This window comes from Corvus cornix, chromosome 7 (genome assembly GCF_000738735.6).
Source record: "Corvus cornix cornix isolate S_Up_H32 chromosome 7, ASM73873v5, whole genome shotgun sequence".
In the NCBI taxonomy this organism is placed as follows: Eukaryota; Metazoa; Chordata; class Aves; order Passeriformes; family Corvidae; genus Corvus; species Corvus cornix.
In genome coordinates this window covers 9,230,603-9,252,406 of record NC_046337.1, presented here as the reverse complement: position 1 = coordinate 9,252,406, position 21,804 = coordinate 9,230,603, and the positions used below count along the sequence as shown (strand labels likewise).

General features: G+C 41.5%; 1 protein-coding gene across 1 annotated transcript in view; it reads right to left on the bottom strand.

The window, feature by feature from the left end:
* Positions 1-21,399, bottom strand: part of OSBPL11 (oxysterol binding protein like 11) — a 40,803-nt gene extending 19,404 nt beyond the window's left edge. Inside the window, exons 1-6 of the mRNA XM_039555062.1 lie at positions 21,353-21,399; positions 20,664-21,077; positions 5,843-5,911; positions 4,614-4,789; positions 3,740-3,819; positions 2,796-2,978 (exon numbers count right to left, since the gene is read on the bottom strand). Coding sequence (XP_039410996.1) covers positions 2,796-2,978; positions 3,740-3,819; positions 4,614-4,789; positions 5,843-5,911; positions 20,664-21,077; positions 21,353-21,399 — 969 coding nt within the window. The remainder of the gene's footprint in view (positions 1-2,795; positions 2,979-3,739; positions 3,820-4,613; positions 4,790-5,842; positions 5,912-20,663; positions 21,078-21,352) is intronic.
* Between the last annotated feature and the right edge of the window lie 405 nt (positions 21,400-21,804).

The window sequence follows — 21,804 nt, the reverse complement described above, 5'->3', positions numbered from 1 at the left end:
GAGGAACAACAAACAGCATCCATCTAACTGGACAGCACTACTCTGCAACCATTATGTGTTCTGGCAGTTAGGTAAATGTAAGGACAGATTGATTTAGCAGAGCAGCAGCAGAATTTCTTTAAAGAATCCTTAAAGAATAATGCATTTAACTGCTATGGCACTACGTAGCTTTTTCGCTACAATTATTTAATTCCCAATCCTAGCAGTATCTGACTGACTCTTTTTTTCAGTACTACTACCTGCAATCCCTTCCAGGAACTGCTTTTAAGATTTTATGCAATACTTAAGGAACATGTATTCATCCAAGTTCATAGTATGTGATCTTTGGAACTGTTAAGGGCTTGGCTCCATGAAGGTGTGAATTCACAGAGCATTGGCTCTTTAAAAGTGGTGTTAACTGTGCAGAGCCAGCCTTAGCATATCCCAAGAGCAACAGGACAGAAAGCTACTAAAACATTTAGTTATATATAGCCTTGCCTATGCAAACACACCAGCTGCTATCACAACATGTGTCTCATTTTTCTCCAGTCACAAACGTGATAAAAGCCTTTGAGCGCAGTTTTTTTCCAACTTTGAAAAAGTGTGTTGGCTTAGAAAAAACCCCACACAAAACCCCCACAGATAATTAGTTGACAAATCACCACAATCCTTCTGGTGACCTTTACTGTTAGTAATTCACCGTATGGTAGGCCCCAAGCACTTCATTCCAGGATCAGGCCAGTCAATAGGACAAGCCATGCTATGCTTAGCTATGAAGTTCAAATAGGCACATCTTCCCTTTCAAAGAACACATTTTCCACAGTCCTAAGGCTTTTCATATTTATACACTCAGCTTTGGAAAATAAACAAAAATAGTCCCAGGAGAAGAAAAGCACAGTAACTAAAAATTCAGAATCTAGGAAAAATACACAGGCTATTGTTCTCACTTTGCAAACACACACACGTGCATTTAGTGCAAGTTAGCAAAAAGATCTTCTTAAACCTCCTGCTTTGCATGGTAACCAAGTCGGCATCATGACACATATTCAGCCAAGAACAAGGGGCAGTCAAAGGGAAAGGGACTGACAGAAGACCCAGTATAGTGCAATTCATGGGGAAATCAAAAAAGGTCACAATGTAGCAGATCCTTTGAAAAAAGTTGCTCTTCCCACAGCTTTTCAAAAAGAATTTTTAAGTATTCCAGCTGTGTGATGTTCAGGGGTAACAGGCACGTCCCTGCTCTTCAGTATTTTAACCATATCTAAAAAAAGGTAGGCATTCTATCTAATGAGCATTTTAACTTTAAAAAGGCAAGCAAACTAACATTCAGAAAAGCCAGTACTACTGAGGATTCTTCATCTGTACAGGTCAAAAGTTTTTAAGTTCATAAATAATCATGCAGCAGCAATCAAAAGAGCATGAATAGCTTCCTGTGCTCTTTGCAATGCCAAGAAAAGTCATTCCACTTCATCCCAATTAGAGGATGCAAGCCACTGCTTCAGTGCTCCAGCTCACACATACTCCTCTTTCCTCCCTGAAATTCTGAATGCCATAATGATGTTTGAAAATTCAAAAAGTGAAAAAGCCATTTCTGAAACATTTTTATTTTCCTGAGTACCTGGCAGGACTTCACATGTCTCTGCATTAGCACTATAGGAGACTTTACTGCTCTAAGAGGGTAAAAACAGGATGGCAGCAATTACCCTTTTGCAAGACATCTGCAAGAACAGTCTGCTGTGGAGAGAGATTCAGAGACTCTAAGGTTTAAAGAGGCAGTCACCTTGTGTAAACTACTGAATAATTACACCTTATCATTGTTCCTGATACGAATCAAGGAACAATGACAGCATGCCATACCAGTGAAAGTATCTGCAACACCCATTTACCTGGGAACTTACTGGAGTGCTCAGCCACATATTTTAAGGTTAATGAGGCTCACAATACACAGCACTCTTCTATGCTAGTTTGTCAAAGTTCAGTTTCTAGCAATTCGTCAATAGAACTCCACACTTCCTACATCTTTATTTGCTAAATTAAAAAGCCCTCCATCTGGAACTTATTTTTTCCAAGACATGTATCACACCACACTAATTACAGTTAACATTAAAATGCTTATTAACATCAATGCTACCACTAAGTAACACAGGTTTGCAATGTACTCTTTAGATAGGCAAGATCCATCCTGGAAATATTTGCAAGTTAAAATCAACCAGTAGTCAGTCTGTTCTGTCAGTCAAGATGGAAAGGTAATTATTTCTGGGTTTTTCTCCTAAAACACACTGCACCTGAATATACAGTGAAAAAAACCCAGGCTTCTGAATTGCTCTCTGTTCAGTCACACCCATCCCTAGACAATTTGTCTAAATGAATCAACATACCAGAAAGTGGTATTAGCATTCTGAAACACCAGTCATGACCAACTTCTCCTTTGTAATAAGGGATACAAGCACAGCTTAGTCAGTTCTTCTATAGCTTGACGTGGGAAGAAAAGTGTGTAATAGTATCATAGTACGTGATGTTATATCCCTTAAGGATATTCCCTTGTCACCTGTAGCGCTACGACTTGCAAGGATGAGAGCATGGTTCTACCTTCAGCACCAGGATACTACTGCAGAGTACAAAAATCACAGAATATACACCATGTACTTCTACAATCAGCCAGGGCAAGTTACTTTTCCTCACACAGCTGTGCTAACAATAGCTAAGGACATGATACTGACAATTTACCCAACTAAGAACAGCAGGTTTCTCCACAACCTTACAAATACCACCATGGCTCTCTCAAAAAACTGTAAGGCAATTCAAAGCATACAAACCTCTCTAACATCTACAAGGTGATCTGGCTGCATAATGGGAACTCTTTTTCCAGTTGGCAATCTGTGATGTCCAACATTGAAGAAGGAAACTGCATTTTGACTGGGTCTTCTCTGCACACCAGGAGAGTTGGCACTTCCTTGGGATGCAAGAGAGAAGCTGCGAGATTTCAGAGGAGGGTTGTTCTAGTGAATAAATAAGCATATTAAGAAATGTTTACAATTAATTCTAATAACCAGCAAATGTTCTAATGTGAAAGATATAGCAGAACAGTTCCATTTTTAATTTTTTATAGAGCAAGCAAAGATGGCAAAGCCCTAATAATGCACTAGTAGCAACTGCTAAATATTGTGCACTGTCTGCTTCTACCTGCCCTGTTTTACAGTCTAATTAAGAACAATCTGTGAAATTAGATTGATCAGTAAGTATCACTTCTCTGACTTAAAGATGAGTCCTTGATTTGCAACAGTACCAGAAACTGACTCCTAACAGATCCTGCAAGGATAGAGCTGACATTTAAGAGAACGGAATTTCATTTAGAGATATTAATTCAACTTATCTCTTATGACAAAGCCAGCTACAAGATGTTGATTGTAACTTAAAAGCAAGATTTTAATCAGGTATCAGAACAGGTGTTATGGGAACCAGGAGGTTCTATAAAATACACTATATGCATACCCACCACATGGCTAGCAAATGGAAACAACAGTACTCAGATACAGTGTTGAGGACTTGCTTCTCAAAGCTGGGAACTCATCCTAAATTTATCTCTGGGCTGCTGAGTGGTTTTTAGAAAAAAAGCAAGGGGTTAAAAAAAAAGGGAAAAAAAGGGAAAAAAAAAAGTAAAGCTCCCAAAATGGAAGGGCTTCAGTAACACTGAAATTGTATTGCAACTACTTCTACCACCAGCCTAAATGATTTTTGCCCATAAGAGCATCAGTCATACCTTTCCAATAGCTTCTGTGTGATGCTGTGTGCATATCTGTAGCCTGCTAACCCAGTGCTGCCGCTCTTTAGCATCAGTAGCTAATAAAAGCAAACCAAACGGATTCTGTTAATGAAGACATTACAAAGTATGGGCAAAAAAGGCTGCTTAATTCTTAAAAAGCACAAGACTTTAACAGTGCAAAGTAATTTATTTTTAATCTAAAACTTGTTTGCCTGTAATAACTACAACATCAAATCAAGTTGAACATAAATAGTGTACACTTTTTTCGTTCTGTATGCTATTTTTAGTATTACAAAACTGATTTTAAAACATCAACAAACCATAACTGCTCTCACAAATACTGTAATCTAACAACATGAAACATTTTCCTGGAATAAGAGTAAGGTATCCCAAATTAGAAAATTACAGCAAGTCTTCAAGGGAAGAAACACTCAAAGTTATTAGCCTAGATTTCTGCAGCCTACAAAATCAGAGAATGGGCTTTTATAACCACCATAAGGTGGCTAACAAACCGAATGTTAGGAATAATTAAGTTCTCATGAGCATCACCACAGTATTGCTATCTACAATGATTTAGAAAACTTTGAATCAGTACAATTTAAGGACACCATATATGAAGATTAAACCCCATTCTACACATATGAAGTTCATAGTCTTCTGAAGGTCATCAAACCCAAACATTATGGAACTATCCATAAGTACAGACCGTTTCTAGCTGAACAGTGCAATGGAAGTTTTGCACATAATTTTCATGGCAGCACTTTGCCAACCAGGTTCTCTCTCTTTGGCCCTGCAGCCAAGCCAAGCCCCAGGTGAGAGCCAGGACTGTCCTCTAGTGGAAGGATCCCCTGCCCAAGAATCCAGGTCCTACCTCTTAGTTTATACTGCTCCCCACTGGCAGCATTGACTGTGAAGGTGTGAGAGTCTTCATCACTGGGTGAAATGACAGCCCCAGCCAGCTGCAGGGTACCTCTGGGCTTCAGATGTCTAGACTGCTCATTCACAAAGTACTCCAGCAGGCCAGCATCATTGTTTAACACAAAAAACCTGCAAGGATAACAAAGCAAATACACTAAATAATACCAGCTCCTTTTCCTTTTTTCGGGCAGGTGGTAGTACTGGGAGAATTCAATACTTTCATTACAAGTTGGCACTGATGGGATTGGGACTGAAAGACTTGTGTCAGGACAACCCTAAACATATGAATTATGTCCCCAGGATGGCACAAAAATTAATTTCTTGGCATTTTTTTTTCCCAGAGAGCAGGGACTGCACAACAGAACAATGTGTCCACAGAAGAACACTATCGCAAGATTTTGGGAATCAGAAATGATGCCCTGAATCATTAAGGCTTAATAAATCCTTAAACTACATACAGTAGAACAGCCCCAGATACAAAAGAGTTGAGATGCAAAACCATGAAACTGAAGCAATTCCAGATTTTTTTCTCAAAAAGGGACGTGGACATTATGCTTCAACTTTCACTTGAGTTTGATGATGAGTATATTGACACGAGTCACCCCACGCCAGAGGCAGCACAGGTGGCACAGGGTGGTACACTATGGGCTTGTCACTCCAATATTAATTTGGTTGCACTGTGCTGCTCTAGGAACAGCATTAAACAAGAAACCTGACCAGAGAATTTCACCTGACAGAAAATCAACTTATTCCAGCGGAGACGACATCCTGGGGAAAGGGAGAAGGCTGCTTGAGTTTGAATTTACAGTAATGAAGTCTTAATTTTTTTAAGTGGTAGCATTACTTGGGACCAAGGGGAAGACTCATCAGAAAACACAAAGACAGTATTTTTTAATGGAAAAGGAGAAAAAAACTAATGTTTTTTACACATGCAAACATAGTGATAAGCCACTATATGAGTTAAGTGCTTTATATTGCCTGTGCCTTTTCTATATTCATGCCTTAATACAAATATTATTCATCTACATATTAGCTTAATCTATACTGAGAAAAGCATAAGATTCTTGCATAAAGTTTGTCTACTAGAAAAAGGGAAATCGAAGCATTATTAAAAAAACTGAAGCATGTTCATTTGGATGCTGCAGAAACCAACATTACTAAAGAGCACTATAAAAGACTTACCGGTATTGCCAACCAGTGACAAGATTGGTGTATTTCATCAGGTAGCCATAAATATTTTCCATGTGATCGCTATCAAAAGAGAGAAAAAAGCAATCAGACCATACCAAACACATTTTAGATCTTCCCAGCTTCTGACCATCTTTATCTAGTCTCAGAAGATGAATTTTCATGTTCATTTTTAGAATGGCACTATCAATTTAATAAAGCTACACTTTAAAGATTTTCCAGCTTTGTTCCTAATATAATTTCTTACAAAAATTTAATCAGACTTACTGAATTCCAAATAATTTCAAACCATAATTAGCTGCACCAATTCAACAGGCACTTCTGGACACATTTTTACAAGTTTCAGGTAATTAAAGACTTAGAATGCACGCTGCTTCTGGTTCCTGCTCGGTCTTCAAAACAAACTTTGTACTCCTGAACAAAATTTATTTTCACTAGCTTATTAACAGACCCTTGATCACAGTCACCAACCTAAACAGTCTGCAGCTACTCCTACATCAGTGTGGTGTTATTAATCCTTCCTGTCCAGCACCCTTCCCCCTACACAGTCATGCTCCTGACAGATGTTCTACAGAACACAGCATCCAAGTGCAGCTCACATCAACATAATTCTGAAATCTAAACCAGAAGCCAAAACATCTCCTCCTCTGGCCTGACACAAAAATCCAGTAGTTTCTCCTTCAAAGATTCAACTTGCAACAACCACCAAAAATGAGAATCCATCAAAGGCATTCGGCATGGAAACTTAATATCACTATAGGCAAAATACACTACCACTTCTGAAAATCAATTGCCCTAAATAAGGCTTACAAGTACTATGGCTACAAATTACTCACTTTAAGACCACAGTTTAAAGACCCACTTTATGATGTACATTCCCATAAATCTAGAAATGTCACCTAAATGCCCTCACCTCTTCCACTAGGGCATAATCCTACACTGAAGAACACACTCTTGATAGACAATTCAGGTCCAGCACAAGGAAAAAAGCTCCTATTATTACAATGAAGAATTGAAACAATGACCCAAATATCAGACACTATTTGCCTCTTTCAAAGAAATTTGTGTCTAATCTCATTGAGATTTTAAATTAAAAATTCTGTAGGTTGTAGTATGTTGAAGATTAAATGAAATTATTCGAAGTCCATTGGAGCAGCAGCAACCTGTCTTGGTTGTTAAATGGACAAAGCAGGCCCATGTCAGCAAAAGGGGAAAGGTGGGGCAAACAGGACTGTGAGAGCCAAGGGATCATCCCCATCAGTGGGTTTTGGCTGCAAACATAATTGGGCTAAGTATTGGGGTAAATTCCAAACAAAACCTGAAGCTGCTGGCTACACCTCATTTATAGATACTATCACCAGATTAATCAGAAATCGGACAGTTTGATAAATACAACATTTTACACTGTTTCATCCTAAAGGAAGCCATTTAGGGTGACACTAATGAAAACAGCCACAGAGTAAATCACTGCCTTTCAGTGATACAAGAATGTACATTTTTTGAAGAAAAAAACCCAAGCTACTGATTTTTAATGTTACTTTTAAAAGCAAAAATATGTATTCTAGCTATTACAGCAGCAATCAGTATTGCAGTAATATCCTGCAATGGAGAGCAGCCAGCAGGACTATCTAGGAATTTAGTTTCTAATAGCTCATTAAGTGGTGCTACAGATAAAAATAAAACCAAAGAGAGCAGAGGGTGTCGTATATTTTAAACGTACAGACAGAGAAGCTAAAGGAGACATAATCAAACTCATCCTCTGCAGACGCCTCTCATTTGTTATTATTGGCATACAAGGGAAGTACAGTTTAGACTTGCTCACTGTCTTAATTTAGCTGAAAATTATGAGATTGCACAGTCATAAAAATGTATGAGCTTGGGTTTTAATGATCTGCAAATTGTCCCTAGTCACAGCTAATTGTTTTTCAGCTCTAGTGAATGCAAGCCTCACCCTTGCTTTTCAGTGAGACACTGTACATAGCCCTGCACATTTAGGCTACAGCCACTGCACTCTCCCATTAACTAATGTGCATAAATCACAGACACCTTTAACAGAACCAAAGAAAAACCAGAAAGGTAAGTTCAGACTGCAGTGAATGCAGCAGGCCTATGTGTACGACCTACGGAAGTCCATTCATCTGACAAGGGTAAATTAAACAGCCTCTGATTAAAATAATTCGACCTTTTTTTTTTTTTTTTTTGGTGTGACAGATGAAATAGCTAATTTTGTCATCCAGAAAAAGGCACTGTAGAAGGGAGCGCAGCTCTTCTGGTGATGTAGTTCCACATCCAATGACCATCACATTTTGCCATCATCTGCATGTTCCTTTCCACTTGGATTTTCACTTTGTCTAGTGAAAAAACTTCTCCAAATGCCTCCTCTTCAATAATTTTTATCTCTAGTCGCACCAGTCCCAAAAGTTGAGGGGTTCAATTGAAAGGCTTTGAGAACAGCGCCCCATGGAAGTCTGAGAAAGTGACTGAGAATTAATATTTCAACATTTGAACTAAGGTTTATTTTTAAAAAAATGAAAATTATATACACTAAAGAAATCTAAACCCACTGCAAACTGCAATGCACAAAACGGTAAATTCTATAACTGTACATAAATCCATGACAGAACTACAGTTAGACTCCTAATCTTCTTCTGCATGTATGAATACAGAAAAATATTCTCAGTATTTTTTATGAACAAGGCCAGGGACTGTAATTAAAGCATTTCTTCAAGATTTTAAGATTAGTGCCTCCACAGCAAGAGTTAAACCAAGATACCTGTTGCTGCTAAAGCAGTGATATAAAGCAGTTAATACAAAAAACAAAAAAAAAAAACAAAAAAAACAAAAAACAAAAAAAAAAAAACAAAAAACCACCACAACAAACCCAACCCAATAGAAAACCCACTAATATTTCACTAGTATGGAACTAACAGCCAAGCTCTACAGAGCACTACAGAAAACTCGTAAAATGGTAGACTTTGAGAACAAGAGGTTGAGGTTCAAGCACTGGCTCTGCTCACAGATAACCACAATTCACAAAATATGAGTAAGTCCTTACTGTTGTTTCATTGGAAACAGTGCTGGCAAAACTTGTCTCAAAGTCACCAGTGTACTTCAAAAGTCCCCAAAATTTCCCACACGGGTTTTTGACTTGTAGAAAACAGATTTCAGACGTGAACTGGACACAAAACACTGAGCAACTTAACACTGACAGTGAGGCCTGGCTCCCTTGGGATCTTTCTGCTTTTCAGAATCCCTTTGCATTCACACTGCTGCCTACGTGCACGTACTTGTACCTATGGGTACGTGTGTCTTTCCATAGCCAAGATGCTGTTGTTGCTATTTAAAATGCTCACCACAGTCTCAGATTGTCAAAGGAATAGCAACAGCTCAGCAACAATGAGTCAACAATCCCTAAAGGCCCTATTTCTGTTGAAATTCACATGTCCTGTCAAAAAAAGGAAATGTTGCAACAGACACATCACAGTCTTAAGGACGTAAAAATAAAATTGATTTTAATTTTTGCTGGACTACTTTAAGTGAGGATACTATACAAGTCATGATCCAGAAAAAAATTATGCAGAACACATGATAGGACACCTGAACTCTAGCCCAGCACACCTACCACCTCCCAAAACCTGGGTTATTTTCCCAAAGGCTGAACACCTTTGAACTTGACTGTCCATTTATCACAATTTTTTAGTTTCTAAATACTGTGAGATGGACTGAAACTGTCCATGTAAGCAAATGACAGGCCTCTGTGAACAATTACATATCAGTTCATATTCTTCCCACAAAATTATCCCTCCCCTACATCAAAGATGTTTACCACAAGCCAGAGTTACGCATATCTACATGCTACTAAAAAAAAAAAAAGGAATAAAAGATTTACAAAGGATCATTGTTAGCTTATTTATCCTTCTCTAGTTTTATTTGTCCTTTCCTAAGTTGCAGCAGCTGTCAGTGTCTTGCAGGGTGGTCTCCTGTCCTGGGGAAGAAAGAAGACAGTGACAATCAGGCCAAATTCCCCTGTATCCTGTTTATGTGCAGCACCCGAGCCTTGGACGCAGATACTGAGGAACAGTAGTCCCATAATGACGTCTTTCAGGAGCTTCTGCCAAGAAACCCAGGCTCACACCTGACAAGTGCTGGGCCAACATTTTCTCTGAGAAGCAGCAACAACGCAAAAGGCTTCACCATCCCTTTTTCATACCCCTCACGTGTAGATCTCCGTGAAAGCCCTACCCCAAAAAAAAACCACTGCTAGCAGTGGCAAAAAATTACACCCATCTGGAAAGCAGTTACAGAACAGTTCCAAGGCTGTCCTTCAGATGATTCTAATTTTGCTAGGACCCAGACAGCACCACGTGGGATGCTTTGAGCAGCCAAGTCTCTGAAGACCCAACAGCTGTCTGAAGAGCAAACGCAGCTGCCAAAGGCATCCCCACAGACTTGCGTAAGGCCTGACTTCAAGCGGCAGCTGAGTATGTGTGGATTTGCTGCCAGCAGGAAGGATGACCAGGAGTCTGGAGCCCATGAAGATGTCAGAGAGGGCTCCTGAAGGGGGATTCAGCCTCCAGAACTGCCACCACCGTTATGACAGTGCCTTTGGTTCCTGGCCAAGGGAAGACGCTCCCTTCTACTGAGCTCACAGCAAGATGCAAACCCCCGGTGAAAGAGACTGTCTTCATATTAAAAGCTAGCAAAGTGTAAAGAAAAAGAAAATAAAGAAATGAGGATTATAAGAGTGCAAACCAATGACTGATTTCAACTATACAGTTTAGAAAAAGCAGAGACCATTTTCACTGAACTTGTTCATCTCTATTTGCCCACAGGTTCACTGTTGGCAATGGCTTGCTTTTTCCTCATGGGCACTGCAAAGTGCTTATCTACAGTGCACTGACTGCCCTTTTCCTCACACGAGGGCTAGGCAGTGGAGAAGAGAAAGTGGAAAAAAAATCCGAACAGCTATGTCAGCACTGAACACTTTGGGCATATCTTCTGCAACTGCAAGAAACCACCACCAAGTTAAGCACACTCCAGTTCCACAGCTCTGTGGTGCAGGAGCAGGTTCCCCAGTAAACCCAACAAGGTAAGGCAGAAGCATCAGTTGCTTACAGAGTATCTGCATCCATAAATTACTTTTGCTTTTCCAAATAGCTTTTGGAAGGAAGGAAAAAAACTGTCCTTGCTGTACAACTCACCAGCAGCGTCCTATAGTCAACTGTGAAGTGGCAGCAAAGCTCCTGCTCTTCAGCTCATGTGTTTGTCTGCTCAATTATAAATTTAGAAAACAAGAACAAGTGCAAGGAAGAGAGGTCCAACACCATGACAAGAACATCAACAGTAGACCCCAAGCATACTTCAGAACACCACTTGGCTCCAAGTATGCTAGCAACACACACCCCCTCATTAGATATAAAAACTTCTCTTCACATGCACTCCTGTAAATCCTTGGGAGTACAGACAAGCATTGGAAGAGCAGCACAGGCTTGCCACAAAGAAAAGGTGTGGCACAGCCAAAATAAGCCATCACCAGTCTGTGATTCCAGCACGATGCAGCCCCACCTCCCTACCCCAGGGGTAAGGGGCTCTCCCACGGCCCACCCTCCTCAACCCCTGCTCTCAACACAGTAATTGTGTTGGTACCTCAAGTTCTATCAATACTAGTTCTCAAGGGAAATGATATATCAAGCTAGCAGGGTTTCTTTAAAAACCATCTTCACTAAATCCGTATTCCATTCTCCTCTTTTGAGCAGTAATGGCAGAGGTCAATTACACACAAATGAAACTACTGTAACACTTTTGCAGTGTAGCAAGTAGAAGAAGACAGATAATATTTAATTAATGTAGCAAAACACTGTTCTCACATAATCACTATAAAACTGATTATTTAACCACTTTATAATTTACAGAGCTCTCCAGCTCTCACAATACATCTGCCTAGAAAAAATTGCAGTGACATTCAGTTCAGCAATTTGTCTCACACACAGGTGAACACCTCAAGTCAGCAAGAACTCCACTCAGGGACAATTTATTTGTGGATTTGCGTCAGCGGAACAGAACTGAAGCTGCACCCAAGAGTCAGTAGCCAACCCAACAGATTTTGCTGCAATGGTATCAGTGGAAAACAAACTGTAAACTTAGCTAACAACATTTTAGAGGTGGAACATAAAAAAAACAAGCACCCCAAAAGGTCTGAACTCTCCCCTTAATGCCTCTGGAGAGGTTGCCTGCAGCTTTGCTACCATTTATGTTACCAGTTTACATCAGCACACCATAATGCACAGTTTCACACATTACTGTTAACCCAAAACTCTCTCATCTAGTTTCAGAAAGTTCAAGCAGTCAAATTAAAGCTGCTCTGCCCAGTGAACAGTACTGATATACAAGGCAAACACTGATGGATGAGCATCTTTGCAGTTTTGGACAATCTGCTGCCTATGATATCTGGGAAAGCAGTGGATCCTGGTTAGCATTATCCACAGAGACTGGTGGAGCAAACCTCTGCATTGTTTAGTCACTCTTTGGCACAGTTCAGTGTGGTTCAGCTTACTACACACTCCATCCCAAGGCATTCTGCTCTCCTACTCTCATAGCTCTTATCCTATCAGAAAGATGCAGATATGTTCCTGCAGTTTTGAAATGTATTTGTGATTATCAATTTTGAAAGATTATATTAACAATTACACATTCCCATTCTAGACTCTGCAGCAATGAAACACTGAAATGGAGCGTAAATACACTGATCAGCTACCTCAGATGAGCCTCTTGTTTTTTAATTATTTTTGAAATATTATTTGCAACATTTCAGGTTAAATATTGAAGATAATAATTATTATCACCTTTCAAGTAAGTAAGAACACACTTAAATTGTCTTTGTCAATTAATGCTATTTAAATATTCATAAATACAAGCAGAAACCTGTATGGACCACCAGACTCAAGAAGCAATGGCCAGTAGTTTGAAGTCTAGCTGGCAAACAATTAAAAGTGGTGCAATTCAGCAGCCCTGAATGACATCTTCTAACTCTGAAGCTTTGAGCAGGAGGCTGGATTAGAGATTTACCAGAGGCCCATCTCAACCCAAATTATTCTATAAATCTTGGACACAGAGAAGTTAGGCAAAATTATTCTTACATTAAAATTGAGGCATAAGTCACCAGGAAGATTTTAATTCTAAATAAGAAAGCACACACGTTAACTACCTATGACTATGACCATATATAAAGAGAGCAGGACCACTTTCTTGTTTGGTGCTTTAAGGGAACAGTGATTCCCAGACAAGGAATTATTCAAAAGTGCTCCTCATCATTGCACAATGAGGATGAAGTATTATTCATTTGGCACTCATGTGCTAATAATGAGTTCCCTCGTGGTTTTCTTGTGTTTGCTGTGGACATTTATGAAGGAGTCATGTAATGAACAATAAGAGGACAAAAACATTTTCATTCCATTTGCATACAGGGAACAGAGGCACAATGAATTTTCTGACTCTCTAATTTTGAGACAGATACAGTCCAATTTTTATTTTATTTTATTCATACATTCAAATCATGGCTTCTGCTGATTTCAGCTGCAACTGTGACCCTGCAAAAGTTTCGCAAAATCAGAGCCAACTGTTCCAAAACCAGTCCTCCAAGAGAAAGACGAACGCAGTTAGTGATCATGCGGGAAAACAAGTTTGAATAATACATGACTATTAGCACAAAGGAAGTCAGAGCCAGGGTCAGAAATCAGCTCCCTTATACAGCATCCTGCAGTTCTGTCCAGCAGATCTCTTGCTTTCTGATACATCTCCATGCAATGCAAGTAACCAACCTTCTCAGTGCAAAGCAGGCTCTCTGGGAAACTAATTTGACAACACCTAAAAATTAACCAAGATTTTAAATACTTCCAGCCTCCTTGAAAACTCTGGAATTTACAACTGAAAGCAAAAAAGAAAAAATGCTTACCCATAACAAAAAGCTCCAAAGCAGGCTGTCAAATACAAGATTGGCAGCTTAAGACACACGAAGAAACAGCATTTCTCCTACCCAACTTCAGCCTGCCCTGCCCTCCCATTTCAGCATTAAACACACAGAAGGGGAAATCTGAAAAGGTACAAGCTTTGAAAGCACCCTAAGAAGAAAGTTGTCTGGCAGCATTGCCAGCAGGCAGCGATCCCCTACAAGAATTCATCAGCACTGGCAGGTGATCAGAGGGCACGTCAAGGCAAGGTCTGTAAGTAAACAGGGGTCACTGCACTTCTGCCTTAATTTTCACAGTACAATGAGGACAGCACAGGAACCTTCCCAGAGTAACATAACAGCAGCAGCTGCTGCTTTCTGCTTCTGCATTAAGCAATGTGATTAGGTCAGGCACATGCAGTTTGTTTTTCATCTTCTCTCTGGGGAGAGAACGTGTGTGGCAGAGCAGGATGTTAATGTTGTACTCGAGTTAATTAACACTCTGCTACATAATTACATTAGAAAAGGTGAAGTTGAAAAATACTGATTGCACTTAGTGAAGGATAGACACTTGTAACAGCCATTAACTCCAGCAGAAATCTATTCCATGGACAGCACAAATTATTTCATATTTAGACACTACCCAAAAGTTGGTGCTTCTTCATTCTAGCTTAATTTGAACTCTAAACGAGCATCCCACTATGAACATAAGTACACTGGATGCCAGAACCAACTCCCACATGCGACACCCCTGTTTGTCCAACATGGAGAGGCTTTGAGAAGCAAGAGAGGGACAACACTCTTGATAGTCACTCACTGAGGAGCCACAGGGCTGGAGAAGGGAAACCAAACCTTGTCACCTGGTTTAGGAACTCTCACACTCCCTACTAGAACATCAGTCAACATGAAGCTCCTGTTGAAATTACCCCCAACTGCACCCACTTACTACCCCTCACACCAAGATTTACCTCTCTAAATTTACAACACATCTGCTCCAAGAGCAGTGTTCCAAGTTTAAATACATGTATGAACACGAAGGGCTCACCTGCCTTTCGAGAAGTGCCTGAGGCTTTAGCAACTGTAAAATCAGTTTGGTAAAGGATGACCTTAATATTTTAATAACACAGAATGCATCCTGAGATGGACGTAACTGGCTGATCATTTTAAATGTGAGCTTCTTGTCTATTCTAATGAGCAAATTATGTGAAGGGCAGAATTTCTAAATTAGTGTTAGGAGCATGATATACTCTTTAAGCAAAAAGTCACATGAGGATAAAGAAATTCAGGCACCAGGTTTTTCAGTCAGTTCCCTCCAGCATATCAAACAAGTGTGACAGCACTTCTAATCTGATTTCTAGCAATAAAAAGGAACACACAAATTGCAGAAATAAATTTTGAATTTCACAGCAACCACTTGAGAAAATCATCTTTTCAGCACCCCATATCATATCTCAAAAGACCAGTGACAAGTCAGAAAGTGAGCAGCATGGGCTTTCTGAATGTCACACCATGCTGAGGTATCTCCACACATCACCAGAAACAGAAGCAAGGAAGATCAGGACTCACTTTGACACAGGCTTGGCATTAAAGCCACCAGCCAACCCAAAAGATGCCAGCAAAGCATCGTCTCCCTTGGGAGCTAGCACCTCAATGTGACAATGCCAGCAGGTTCTTATGACAGTGGGATACTGAGGAAGTGAGGTGGGCTGCAAGAGCAGGGGGAAATCAAAATAGGAGCAGCCCTTGCCAGACCTCCCACCTGGGAGTGACACCACTAAATTACAGCCTCTCTCTCCCTCTGCAGCTGTGCACACCACAAAGAAGGGAGTTACAGTTATTGATTCCATCAAATATATGCAAATTCCACCTAGAATCCCGAAGAATTTTGTTTCAAGCAATGCAAAAAGAAAATCCAGAACAAGGGAGATGGGTACTAAAAAGGAAGCATTAGGGATACCAGTGTTACGTGAGAACCGTCCTAGGATGACACTAACATTTACAGGAAGGTTTGGCAAGTTTCTTTTCTTCTACTTCTCAAGCAACAGGGAGCGTAGCTAAAATTCTGGCCTGCTCTCAGGAGCCAGTTGATTAGGTCAGCTCACACACCCTACTGGAGCCTCAGCAAGGATTTGATGCCGGGACAAGAACAGAGGACCAGCAAAGGAGAGGTTTCCATGTGTTGTTGAACACTGAGCTGCCATTACCTCCTGTATCTGTTTCTACCAAGCTGGTTCCAGCTTTAAAGACCAACCAGATGAAGTTTATCCTCCCAAGATCAAACACTTCTTGGAATGTGAGCAGAAACATAGAGAAAGGAGGAACACTCGGTTGTCTCCTGCAACTAAGACTGACATGGTGACACCCCAACACAAGGATCAGTATTGTATCAGTTTCAAGACACTTCCCTTTACTACTGCTAATTAGATCATTTTTTCAAGACAGCACGAAGGAAAATCAAACACTTCCACAGCCCAGCTCAGTTTCACATGCTTTGCTTCTACATGTTTGAAGTGCAAAGCATTGTTAGTCATCCTCAACAGTAACTGGGATCAAACTTAGAAATGAGCATTGCCTCTAAACACACTTCCCATTGGATCATTTTATGAAAAAGTGTTCATGATCATCTCAAAATGCAGACTTAAAATATATTCATGTGTTCCAGTTACCAGTTCTTCTGCTACATTGTCACATGCTGGCCTGCTCAAACACAGGAGATTGAATTAAGGTCAGTAATTGTTTACTACCTTTTTTTAGTATTTATGAAGATGCTTGCATAGTGTCAACTGAAAAACCTCTAAAAGCCACAAGACTGGCAACCATTTCACTTGTTTAAAATTTGTCATCCATTTGCATTCGATACCAAAAAGTATTTAGTGTTACCCTTTGGCAAAACTCTCTCTGCTCTTCTCAGCCTCTCACTCCAGCCCAAAGCCACACGGAGTAATTCTGCAAGAGAATCTGTCTTAACTTAAAAAACTAATTAATGACAAGCAGAAGCCACCCAGCATGAGGAACCGTCTTACTGGCCATTGTCACACCTAGCAAGGAAAAAAAAAAGTAAAAGAAAAAAAAATACTACCAGTCTAGGAAGTTTACTCCTTGGAGCTACTTTCATCCAAATGGTTTACTATACTGACAACTGTGAATAACCCTGCAGCATTCAGGTAAACTCTCAGGAACAGCTAACTAAAGGTAACTTGCTTCCTTAAACAAAGAGCGAAAGACACAATCTGTAGCATTTTATAACTATACATGGCTAAATCCATAGTGAGCAGATGCTAAAACCATTTGAGAAATAAGGAACAGAGGCAGCTATCTAGAAAAACACAAGCAGAACTGAAAAAGCAAATAGGTTTTGAAAGCTTGTAAGCTTCAAAATCAGCAATCATTTGGGAAATTCATGAACATTTTACATGTATTTCTACCAGCAGGGGAAGAAATGCTGGGAATACTTTCAATAGCAGCTGAATTGATTTATGTATTTGAGAGCAGAAACACTAAGAAAAATATAAGAAGACAGCACATTAGCATGTGCTTTTCCAACTGGGAAAGACAATCTTGTTTCTCTAGTCAACCACAGTACTTTGAACACTTCATTTTGTAGATAAATAAGAACCAGTGATTGCAAGTCACTTCTCTCAAAATTATCTGAAAGCCCCTCAAGCCAGGCTGACAGGACTTGTTACACTTCTCTGGCACATATTCTGGTCAGCTCTCCATTCAGCTCACAGAGACACTGCCTTCTGGTTGTGTAATTTTTATGTTATTTGAATGACTACAAATCACATGTCACAGAGGTACTGGCCCAACCTGTCTCCTTTCTCTCACTACTTTGAAACCACTCTTGTTCATTTAACCCAGAGCAAGGCAAAAACCAAATGAAGATGGTCACGAGTTAAGGCAGAATTGCTGACTGAAAGTAATTCTTTTTATAGGTAAGGCTGTACTTACTTCATAGCTTGGTTACTGATAAAAATAATTAAAATGTTACAATCTTAAACTATTTTATCAAGTAATCTTTTAATAATCTGAAGTTATTCAGACGTCTTACCTCCTGGTAACTGTTTCTCTAAATGAAGACAGGGTTAAAGAATTTAGCGTGCAGCACAGGCTCTGAGGGTCCCTTTATCTACTTCAACGCAAGTTAACATTCAGGCTGTTCCTGACCCCAGTGAGGAAAATGAAGCCAATGGTTAGTCATTCTCAGACACACTCTGACCTGATAATACACTGACAAGAAAACAAGATCATTTCCTGTCAGATGACTAGAGGAGCAGCTTCTCAAGAACTCTTAACTTCTATTAAGTAAAAAAAATAAACTCTTCCTACCCTCAGAAGAAACCAATCCCTTACAAATATCAGAAGAGGCACTGCTATACTGGCTGCCTAAACTCACCAGGACACTGCTACAAGCAGGAAGTCTGACAGGAGATTCAGCTGTATCTCCACATCATCTGAAGTGTCTGGCAGCCTCTGGTTGTCCTTCTCCACTATGATAGACATCTGATCTAACTCTATCACGGCTACTTAAAAATCTCCCTATTACTCCCCTACAGAAATATAAAGTCAGACTTCCTGCTTCATTTTTTATTTTCTAGATACTCAATTTGTGCCAAGGATCTGTGACCTTGCACCTCTTTGAGAGATCAGTTTTCATTAGTTCAGGTTCCAGCAGTCTTGGAGGTTTATTTTTTTATCCATAATCTTAATTCCCTACTTGGAGCATTAGAGTATCAAGTACCTGTCATCCCACTGTCTGACAACTCTGCTATAGCTGTTTTGACCAGATGCTTCACCAAACAGTGAGCTAAACTTCTGTAACAGATGTGGGCTAGGGAGAGCAAGTACTTCAGCACCCTACTCCTGCCAATCTGTGGGACCACACATTGCTCACACTGTGCTGTATGAAACCTAAAGATCAAACTTCCACCAAAAGTTCCCAGAAAATCTGTTTCTAAAACCCATATGTTAGACACTGATTTATCATTGGGGAGTTTGTCTTTTGTCAAAAACATTTCAGCACAGAAGTAATTTCACAAAGAGAAAGCTAAGCTACAGCATCTCGTTCAGGAGGGCTTCCTAGGGAGACAGGGGAAAGGTGATATTTTATGGGTAATTAGATAGAGAGACAAATGTAGGAGTAAATAATTGATTCCCAACAAAGCAGGATTAACAGTGAGGTATCTCAAGTGTCCACAATAATAGAATAAATACATTAAGTTTCTCCAAATTATCTAGAATGAAAAAGAAAAATAGCACCAAAGTGGTAGGGCAAATTAAACAAGATATTGATAGCTACAAGGAATAATAAGGACAAGTCCCACTTAGAGCTGTCAAGCCACAAAATGGCTAACACTCAGACTCGGTTAAATTTTTGTCATACAAGCCACAGCACTGAAAAAAGAAACAAAACAGTTGGATGGATAATTTTAAAAAGTGGCATTTCACTGCACAGCACTGACCAGTGACCACCGTCCCAAACACAGCATAGCTGAAAAGACATCCAGGCAAATCAGGCACCTCATCCCAAGACTGCCTCCAATTCCACATAAAAATATAAAATATATCTATTTTGATTGCATAAACTAACTCTTGTGTTTCACATGCAAAGTATACGGACAATAAAAGCGTGCTTGGTTACAGTAATAGCAACTTTCATTAGAAAATTCAGTCCTACTTGAATCCAGAGTTAAAAAAAAAAAAAAAAAAAGTTTAAAAAGCAGCTGGGAACAGTGGTTAAAACAGCCGATAGCTATACCTGACAATTAGCTTTCCCGACTTAACAGCCTGAGATATTCACCCTGAAATCACCACCTCTCTTTCTGGCACTAGTCACCAGAAAAGTAAATTACTCATGACCCAGATTTTCAGCGATGACCGAGCTGTTCGCTCCCTGTTAAAAGCACCGGGGCGCTCGGTGCCTGCGCATCCCAGGCCTGGGTGCTCGTGTCCCGAGCCGTCCCCGTCCCTCCGTCCGTCTGTAGCACGCTCCGGCTCTGCGGTCTCCACACGCAGGGAACAGCAAGCCAGTCCATCTGGGCTGGCAGATGACGGCTCTGGAGAGTCTCCATTTGAAGGAGAAGTGTGCAAACTTCACAGAACAGCAGCATTTTCAACAGCAACATGGCAGAACTCCAGCCAAGGAGGAGAGACCCGGGAGCAGAAATCCGGAAATCTCTCAAGTGATGCTGTAGAGCCCGCTACCAGCGTGTGAGTGGGAATGTGTTCAAACAGAAAGCACAGCAGAAAAAAAAGCATATGGAAACCCTCAAGTCTCCCGAACACACAGGCAAATAATTCAAACTAATGCCGTGTGCTCGGCTTCTCCGGCTTTCTCTGCTCCCTTCTGCTGACTTGCTGAACCTGAGTAATCACCCTGATTTATGCTAAGCATAGACGTTCTTAAAACAAGTTAGATAAGACTGAAACTCCGTGCACACTCAGTTTTGCTAACAGCAACTAACAGAAAGCACCAATAAAAAAAATTAATGACTGCCATTAAGTTCTTAAAGAAGATCTAGAACTCGGCACAAAGTTTGGCTTTTTTTGGAAAGGCTGGAAAGCGGCGAAGCGCCTCCAACAACTTTAAACCGGTCTCCACGTTCTGCGAGGGGAAAAGAGGATCTGAAAGGCAGGAGCAAAGGTACATCATCCCCCGGCAGCTTTGCGCTGATACAGGAGAACGGGAGCCGCCCGCCCTCGGGCACCACAGGGATGGAGGGCACAGGGAGAGAGGGAGCCGTGTCCCCCGTGCCGCACCCCGGCGGTGCCGGGGGGGTTCCAGCGCTGCTGCAGCCGGGGCAGCCGCGCCGCCCACCCGCGCTGGGGCACCTCGGGGCCCGCCGCCCCCTCACCGCGCCTCACGCCCACCTGTACTGCCAGCCCTTGCTGCCGCCGCGGCCGCCGCCGCTCCTGCCGCCGCTCTGCCCCGCCGCCGCCGGCAGCGGCTCCGTCTTGCCCTCGCCCTCCGGCCCCTTCATGGCCGCCGCGGGTCCGCGCCCTGCATGGCGCCGCGGCTCCCGCCCCTCAGCGGCGCCCCCGGCCCCGGCGCACCGAGCGAGCCCGCCCCATGCGGGCTGCGATGGCGGCGGCCGCCGGCACCCCCGCGCCCCGCTCGGCTGGGCCGGGCTGGCCGCGCTGGGCTGGCCGAGCTCCCGCACGGCCGCGCCGGGATGGGCGGTCCCGCCCTCCCGCTCCCTCACCCGGCCCGGCCCCGCCGCCCCTTCCGGGTCAGCACGGCCGCCATCTTTAGTACGGGCAGCGCTCGCAAGGCTTCGGAATCGTCTGAAAGTCGCGTGTCACGTGAAAAAGGGGCGATTTCCTCACAGCGTTAATGTTTCGTAAGGCTGTCAGCGCCCTGGGAAGACTCGCGTTAACAGGTTAAGGAATAACAATAAAATTGTAGCACGTTAAGGGTCGAGGATTGCCGGTGATAGTATCTGACCGCAAAAGTGCTCAAAGCAGTAACCCTAATTCAAAGCAACATGCTAACAAGCTTTAATCCCTAACAAAAGTTAGCTCGAGATAATCATTCAGCGCTCACAGAGTACGGTTCTTACCCTATAGGTGTTCCGGGAGGGGTGAAGGCAGGTGCACCGATCGACATTGTAACTTCTGGTACGCCCAGAAGTTACAATGGAGTCTTCCCTAACTTCTCCCCATTTCTTAACTTGTATACTTATATTTATATTCCTACCTTATATAACTTTTACACTATTTCTTCACATTCAGGTGGAGCTTGAGTGACTTTAGTCATAGGTCTCAGTGAGGGGTGGTCGTACCTTGCGGTGGGTATCAGGATAGCACCAGCGATAACCTCGGGATGGAGATAAGTTTCAGTCCAAGGAGAGTGATTTCACCACGGTTGCTGATTCAACAGTGGGATATCTTCCTTTATCTCCCTTGGTTTTCAACTAGAAAGTGCCACGAAGTTCCCTCCTCTGCAAGGGTTTTGCCAGAGCCTGGCCGCAGTGTCTCCCTCCCGCAGCCCCTCCACCCTCAATTTAGTCCT